This window comes from Primulina huaijiensis, chromosome 17 (assembly GCF_012295235.1).
Source record: "Primulina huaijiensis isolate GDHJ02 chromosome 17, ASM1229523v2, whole genome shotgun sequence".
Classification (NCBI taxonomy): Eukaryota; Viridiplantae; Streptophyta; class Magnoliopsida; order Lamiales; family Gesneriaceae; genus Primulina; species Primulina huaijiensis.
The window spans coordinates 8,035,073-8,043,992 of NC_133322.1; the positions used below are offsets into that span (position 1 = coordinate 8,035,073).

The 8,920-nt window shown below is 31.3% G+C and overlaps 1 protein-coding gene across 1 annotated transcript; it reads left to right on the forward strand.

The window, feature by feature from the left end:
- Positions 1-5,321: 5,321 nt before the first annotated feature.
- LOC140963579 (probable flavin-containing monooxygenase 1) lies at positions 5,322-8,644 on the forward strand. Its single transcript, XM_073422958.1, has 5 exons — positions 5,322-5,775; positions 6,387-6,627; positions 7,426-7,604; positions 7,690-8,039; positions 8,133-8,644. The coding sequence occupies exons 1-5, from the start codon at positions 5,356-5,358 to the stop codon at positions 8,476-8,478; spliced, it is 1,536 nt and encodes a 511-aa protein (XP_073279059.1). The 5' UTR covers positions 5,322-5,355; the 3' UTR covers positions 8,479-8,644.
- The last annotated feature ends 276 nt before the right edge of the window (positions 8,645-8,920 follow it).

The following is an 8,920-nucleotide window of genomic DNA, read 5'->3' on the forward strand; positions in this document are numbered from 1 at the left end:
ATTATATATAAAAAAGTAAACATTAGTAGAATAGATTATTATTGAGTTTATCATATATTTGAGAATATTTTTCTTTCCAAAAAACTTTGGCTGCTTATATCTTTTTGTGTTCCTAAAATCAAACTTATCGAAGTTTCGTACTTTGTGGCGTTTGTCATTTGTTCTTCACGAGAATTTTCAAAGACGAGTTCTGTGAAGGTTCTCTTAAGATCAATTGTTATTATTTTTGTTATTTGTTACTAAACCACATCGTGTAGGGGCGAATGTTGTGTTGCTTGTTTCAAAGATAATATCTGGGGTTACGAGAATTCTTGTTGTTCATTGAATTGAGGATGTGACTGGGTCTGGTTAGTGTTTGCCTTTCATGCATAACCAGGTTTGCATTACCAGGTATCATGAAGAAGGGGAGTATGATATGAATATGACAGGGAATTGCGTTCAAATATTTGGAAGGAATTTCAAGAGGCATTGTTTTTTTGAACATACAAGCTTGATGGTGATTGAAAATGAAACATCAAGCATATTCAAACGATTAAAGGAGTTCAAGGGAGCACTTAGTGAAATCGTATTGAGTGACCAAACATTAAAGTGAAAATTGATCCTGGAAAATTCAGCTGGCATGCAACTGCTCAACACAAATGAGCATCCACGAGCCCGGGAGAAGAATTGAACACAACGTGCACCCGCACGAGCACAACGTTCGGCCACTCACACAAGGCTGGACAAGGGATGCACTGACAGAATCTTCTGTGCACAAACGTGATTTCATCACGCACATGTGCGCCTCGATGTGGATTTTATAGAAGGAAAACGCTAACTTGCGAGATTTACATGAATTATTGTCTTTCTTATATATAAACAAAAGTTGTAAAAATTATTAGAAATATTATTATTGAGTTTATCATATATCTGATAACATTTTTCTCTCCAAAAATTTTTGCCTTTGTTTATACCTTTGTGTGTTTTTAAAATCAAACTTATAAAATTTCATACTTTGTGGCATTTGTCGATTATTCTTCACTAGGATTGTAAAAAAACGAGTTCTTTGAAAGTTCTCTTAAGAGCAACTGTTCTTATTTGTGTTATTTGTTACTAAATCACGTTGCTTAGGAGTAAATATCATGTTGGTTTCAAAGTTAACGATCGAAATTTACGAGAATTCTTGTTGTTTATTGAAATGAGGCGTGACCGGCCGGGTCTAGTTCGTGTTTTCCTTTCATGCATAACCAGGTTCGCATCACTACCCCTACTTATTATGATGGTATGACATAACTTTATTTATGCATGTTATTGTTGTTGTTACTTCATTTCAGGGTCAAAATTAATTTAAGGGGATAGGAATGTAATATCATGAAGTAAATATAACAATTTGTTCATTAGCAATATGAAATTACTAAATGATTAAGATGTTAAAATAATGAGATGTGATATATCTTGGTCATATGAAGTCCAAATTATTTGAAATTTGGAGATGACGTGAAAAAGTCAAAGATATATACAAGTTTCGTGTTTGAGTTTTGGCAAATTTGATTGTTTGACTGGTCCAAACGTATATATCGATGGAGCGTTGTTTTTCGATTGTTGTTAAATAAAATTATATATTTGGAGTACGATGTATAGACTATCTTTTGATGTTAAGTTTTCTTAGTTTAGCAAATGTTTTGATATAGCTTATTATTTAAAATTAATTGTTTAGGGTGTATTTGATGTTAGTATAATGAACTAAATACACCATAATATTAATTATTAAAAGATAAGAATTATAATAAAGTTTTATATTTTTGTTGAATTAATTGTTGTTTGGGTATTTGATATTGTATATTGAGGTTGTTATGATTGTGTTGATACAGTAACAATGATTTGATAATTTTTGTTGAATTATTTAGATACATCACAAGCCTAGAGATCAAAGAAATAGCTAGATTTTATATATACTCGAGTTTAAAAAATGTTTTGATATAGCTTATTATTTGAAATTAATTGTTCATGGTGTATTTGATGTTAGTATAGTGAGTGAACCAAATGCACCAGAATATTAATGGTTAAACGATGAGAATTATAATAAAGTTTTATATATTTGTTGAATTAATTTTTGTTGGGCTATTTAATGTTGTATATTGAGATTGTTATGATTGTGCTGATACAGTGACAATGATCTGATAATTTTTGTTTAATTATATTGATACATCACAAGCCTCGGGATCAAAGAAATAACCAGATTTTATATATACTCGATTATCATATACGTGTTGACGTGTGAGCGTATGTTGTTATTGTTTAGTATTGATGAAGACTATTGTGTTGAACAATGATAAATCACTGGGAATATTATATGATTTGATATTATATGTGTTATTGTTTATTATTATTAATATTGTTGACCGTGAGTTATTAGGCAGTGATATCGTTATTTATCACAGTAATAGATGAGCGATGTATATATTGTTGTTTGTCGCATTAATAAGGGAACGACGTGTTGCAGTAGTATGGGAGCGATATGTTGCAGTAGTAGGATAGCGATATTTGTTGATTTTATTGGTTGTGATATCAATCGTAGTACAAAAAAACGAAGAGAGTATTCCTGTTATGATTTCAATTATATCTTATGTTAATATAACTATTATGTATTAAGATAATATTTGTTGTATATAATCACCTTTCGGTGAAAGTTTTTGTTGGACGTGTAACATGATTAATGCTAAGATATGATAGAAGTGAAGAGCTAGGTGTGTCTAGTCAAAGAAGTTCTTTAGTTGATATTAGATAGAAACAATATAACTTATTATATTCGAGTTGTGTCTTGTGTAATTATTATACTGTCTCTGATACATTGCTTTAAATAACGTGTTGACTACACTATTTTATCGTATATGTATTATATTATTATGTAGTAGAAGGAAACTTTTTTTATGCATAGTACTTCACATATTGTATGATTACGTGACGATGTTTAGAGCTCACGGAGGATTCTCGTTCTTCTTCCGAAATACTTTTAATACAAAATGCCCTTGCATAATATAGGTCTTGTGGTGAGAAAATAACAAATGCTTGAGTAGTTATCATCATTTAAATTTTAATAAATGCTAACCATAAATTACTTGCCGGATATATACTAATTGGTAAATTAATTATAACTAGTAAATGAAAGCATTGTTTTATTTAATGGCAACTATCAACATCATCTTATATTGTTCAACATACATAAATTTCTTGGAATTTAATTAAATATATTGAATTCTTTCCATAACATATATAATATGTAAGAGAAAATCTCGACATCAAGGGTCAATAATTTTGAGATACACGGTTTGCGTGACACTTGCATTTTCATATATTTTTTGTTTTTGAGGAAATTGTTAGCAAATTATTAAATTATTACTTTTAAAATATTTGATTTCCTTTGAAAATTCATAATATTTTCTTGGATCCTTCCAATTCAATAAAATCTGAAATGTGCTGCGTGAAAATCTAAAGTCAAATGAACACGAGGAGGACAGATTCATGCACATTGCTATTTCTTGAAGATTTTGTGTGTGTTTTTGCTTAGTTGGCTAGTCTTTTCTTGAATAAAAAGTATTAAAATTTACCCTTTTTAGAAATTTTAATATTAAAATTTTCACTATATTATATCTAAGAATTAAAATCGATTTTATTTTTTTAAAATAAAAAAAAAAAAGCAATCAATCGAGGTTATAAATAAATATACACAAATAACACTAATTCACGTTTTTTAGAAAAAAAAAAAATTCATGCAATCCAATCTTTTCTATTCTAGAAAAAGAATTAATTTGGAATTAGCCAAAAATCTAGAAATTAAAATAAAAAAAAGGATTAGGTAAGCTTAGTTTAGGCCTGGTGGAGCAAAGCACGATCGATTAATTTACATCAAAAGAAACGACGATGTCGGATATTATTGACGTGTCTAACATTATGTTACCATTTCAGAGGAAAAGAGATTGAAAACGCAAAAGAAGTGAAGTTAATTTTAATTAATTTATTATCAAAATTATCTAATCCAAGGCAATTTACATAACAGCAACAATTGCTATTTTCCCTAATTTTTATATTCCCCTAATAAATTTCAATTCCCAACTTTACTCAAAGGGCCCATATAAATTAATTAATTAACTGAATTCGAAATTAAATATTATCAATTAATTAAAGATAATGGATAATGATTTAAATGACATGTATAATAAATACTAAATGGAGATTCACACAAGTTGAGCAACTTCCAGACAAACAAACTGCAAATAGAACGAAACTTCGACATCATAGCCATATAATTTCCTTTTATATATGGTTCCACTAAATTATTTAATTAAAATAAATGAACAAATGTGGGATCACACCACGTAAAAATAACTACTTCTATGTAATTAATTTTTATATACAATTGTCCCCATTATTAATGTTTACTTATAACATTAATATTTGTAATTAAAAAAAACGTAATCGTGCTTTTGATATTAAAAAATCAATAGATATTTTATTTAACATAAAAAGAATTTGATAATCATATTCAATTTTGCCCCAAAATCACACTAAAATTTCCAAAAATTTAGTGGTTTTTCTTGTCAAAGATTAACTTTGTGGTTTTCTTGTCAAAGATTAACTCATGGTTTTCCAGAACTAAAATAAAACGAAGGTACCATATGTACACTTTGACCAGACTTTTGGTACACACGCGAACACACACACATATCAAAATTCTGGTCATGTGTGTGTGTGTGTTCGCGTGTGTATCAAAATTCTGGTCATATGTATATATATATGGAGAGAAATACGATCCGTGAGACCGTCTCACACAAGTTTTTGTCGAGAAAATTGATCTACCGTTGAAATAACGTTCGCCTATTAAATGTGATAAACTGTATATCCAATAGGACTATGTCACGTAAAGGATACTCACATATGTGCTCACAGTGGGTGTCTAGGAGCTCAAACATACACACACATATATATAAACAAATTTTTTATGTTTGATCATATTTTTTATAAAATATTTTAACATAAAAGAATATCATAAATATTTGGCTAATATTATATATCATTATCAAACTAATTAAGCCTTTTTTGAGCTTTTCTATATTAAAAATTCTAATATATTTTATATAAATAAAATTTTATTATCTGAAAATATAAAAAAAAATTATCATTTTCAACAAAATTTATCAAGTACTCCCACCATCTTTTTCCTCATGCCCCCACCATGGTGTGCTCACGTGATGCCAAACAAGACCTCCCATGCAAATCTCACTATAAATACTTGTATCCTCAACCTTCAGAACTCACCATTTTTAGAATAATAAATATCTTCTTCTTCTTCAAAAGTTAAACAAGCATAATAATTTCATGGAAAATCCATCTAAGATCGCAATTATCGGAGGCGGCATCAGCGGCATCGCCGCAGCGAAGCAGCTCCGGAAGCACAACCCGGTGGTGTTCGAAGCCACCGACTGCATCGGTGGGGTTTGGAAGCACTGCGCTTTCCGTACCACCAAGCTGCAGACTCCTCGGTGTGACTACGAGTTCTCGGATTTCCCGTGGGCTGAAAGGGATAACTCCAGTTTCCCTTCTAATATAGAGATATTGGAGTATGTGCATCAATATGCAACGCATTTTGATGTGCTGAAGTTCGTGGAATTCAACTCCAAGGTGGTCGAGATTCGGTTCATCGGCGAGCGCCGGAAATCCGATGAATACGGGAGTTTACTGTCCGGCAAGCCGGTTTGGGAAGTCGGAGTCCAAACAAGCGGATCGGAGACAATTCAGGTTGGTCAATTTCTTGGGTTTTTTGTTTCATTGGAATTTCTCGGGTATTGTTATGACAATATGTTTAATTATCTCATTGCGAGTCAAATAATTATCAGAATTTTATATTTTAGTTTGAAATCTCATTTTATTAAGTTCCCACAAATTTAATTTAATTTAATTTGCTGCTTAAAACAAATTATTTGAACTTCAAGCTCAACTGGTTTGAAAGTTATATTTTGAGCTTATAGATTCATTAATTGTAAGCCACGTTGAAATGATTTTTTTTCAATATATAGGAACAAAATAATTAAAATAATGATTGGAACTTGTAAAATATTTACTCATATTTAGCCTAAATTCGATGATTTTAACGTAAAATGAATATTTTAAAATTATTTATTTTTCGACGAATTTTGTTAATTGTTTCGAAGTATTAATATCCCTAAAAACTGGAAAATAAAGAAATGAATTTATAAAATTGGTAGCTTTATGTAGAGAACATGCATGCATGTAAAACTTTTACGTCCCAACATTATATATATTTCTATCAACTAGAATTTTAATATTTTTTTCATATTTCATTTTAAAATAAATAATATCTAAACCCTTATATTTAATTCGATTCTTAGTGGCGTACGTTCGAGTGTGTGGTGATATGCGCCGGGAAATATGGCGATATCCCAATGATACCGAAATTCCCACAAAACAAAGGACCTGAGGTATTCAAAGGGAAAGTTCTGCACACTCTTGATTACTGCAAGATGAACCAAGAGGAAACAACTCAATTGCTTAAAGGGAAGAAGGTGGTAATATTTGGATACAAGAAATCTGCCATTGATTTGGCATATGAATGTGCTCTAGAGAATCAAGGTATAATTTTATACAATATTATATATGTACATATACACACACATACATAGATATATATGAATATCATGTGTGCTCGCGCTCGCGTGCCATGTAGGCGCTTCTTTTAGGATTTATAGCTGATGCTAACGATGCTTCATGGGTGCGATATAGTGAAACTAGAAGAGACCGCCTGATTAAAATACATTTTTATAGCTCATGCATAAGTTTTTTCAAGAAAATTAATGTGACTTTCAAAAGCAAAATATTTGAAGGGTTTGCCACCTAAAAAAAGTGATTTTTCATTTTCACCTAAATTGTTTTCTTTAACCCCTTGACTATTTCTTATAATAAAATATTAATAATATTTTTCTCTGCTTCTAAAGTTAATTTTCTTGATAGCGTGGTTGACAGATAAGTCAACCTTCCAATATATTTGTTTTATAAGCAATTTATTCAATAAATTATTCAGTCAAGTAATTCAAGAAATATTCCGTCAACTCAAAATTAGTTTAACCTTTGAATAACAATTTCTCCATTCTACATAAATTTCAAGAAATTCCATTACATATGATACGTTTTCTCTCCATCTTTAGACAAGGTTTTTTGCATGAAATTTTATGAAATACCTAGCTAGGTTGATCTGTTTTGGATTCTAGTACTCAAAATAGTCGAAATTTGGTATTCGTCCTGCAAATCTATGGTAAAGTATGATTGAATACCCAAAAAAAATCCAACTTATGGGACCAAAATCCTAAACATGACAACTTAGACGATGATTTTAACGATATTGATATGTTGTCGTGTATATTAAATATACAGGACCAGAAGGCCAAACTTGTACCATGGTTATAAGGACTCTGCGTTGGACAGTTCCCCATTATTCAGTATGGGGTTTGCCATTTTCCATGTTCTATTCCACAAGGGCTGCACAATTCCTTCATGAAAGACCCAATCAAGGATTCTTTAGGTCCCTTGTTTGCACCGCACTCTCTCCTGTGGTAACATTCTACATATATGTTATTTTTCAAATCTTAGTGTTATTGAGGAGGGAGAACTTAACATATTTTTTCATGGTTTTCATAGAGAAAAATTGTGTCAAAGATTATTGAATCATACTTGACATGGATTCTTCCGTTAGAGAAATATGGACTGAAGCCCGATCATCCTTTCGAGGAAGATTACGCGTCGTGCCAAATGCCTATCTTGCCTGAAAATTTCTTCGTTGAGGCAGACAAAGGGAAGATTGACTTCAAAAGAACTTCAAAGTGGGGTTTTTGGGAAGGAGGGGTCGAGCTCGACGATGGAAGCAAACTGGAGGCGGACGTCGTGGTTCTTGCAACAGGTTTCGATGGAAAGCAGAAGCTTTACGCCATGATCCCTGATCCATTCCGAAGTTTACTCGAGTTACCTTCCGGCATGATGCCCTTATACAAGTACTACAAATTCGCTATTTCATTAAAGTGCTATAAAACTATTTTTTTGGTTGAGTCGTCTCTCATCAACTCGAACTTTTGTTACGTTTTTAGAGGAACGATCAATCCGTTTATCCCCAGCATGCCGTTTGTCGGCATCATCGAGAGCGTCTCCAATCTTCACACGGCCGAGATACGCTGCAAATGGCTGTCGAGGCTCGTGGACAACAAATTCAAACTCCCGAGTGTCGAAAAAATGCTCTTGGACACGATGGAGGAGATAGATATCATGAAGAGGACTACTCGATTCTACAAGAGAAACTGCATTTCTACTTTCAGCATCAATCATACAGATGAGATTTGTGAAGAAATGGGATGGAAAGCATGGAGGAAGAGCAACTGGATTGCTGAGGCTTTTAGCCCTTATAACAGCCAAGATTACGCAGAAAAGGAAGAATGATTAAGAATCTCATTGAACTCACACAAATTAATATTTGTTGTTTTATTTATTCCTTTTTATTAAGTAATAAAATGTTACTCGATTCTTGTAATAGGTCGATAATCGACACAATCGCATGGAAAAATACATAAATTTTTAAATGAAAATTAATAAAATAAATGTTGGTTAGCTCTACAAGCCTTCTTTTTATTTGAATATAAAGTGTTGAGACACATATGATGCGTGTGTTTCATATAATAATTAGATATTGAAGTAGTTTTTTTAAAAAAAATTAAAATGAATTTTTTTTTTAAAAAAAAATTGAAATGGTAAGAGCAAAAATAAAATGTAAAAATAATGTGGTATATATATAGTTGGACGGTTAGAGAGTGTTTTGAGAATTACATAAAGACTTCACCATCGTACCAAAATTATTTATTAAATGGGGTTTAACTTTAATAAA

Coding starts and splice junctions, on each gene's coding strand:
- LOC140963579 (XM_073422958.1), top strand. CDS start 5,356: ATGGAAAATCCATCTAAGATCGCAATTATCGGAGGCGGCATCAGCGGC. Junction 5,776..6,386: donor GCGGATCGGAGACAATTCAG/GTTGGTCAATTT, acceptor TTCGATTCTTAG/TGGCGTACGTTCGAGTGTGT. Junction 6,628..7,425: donor ATGTGCTCTAGAGAATCAAG/GTATAATTTTAT, acceptor TTAAATATACAG/GACCAGAAGGCCAAACTTGT.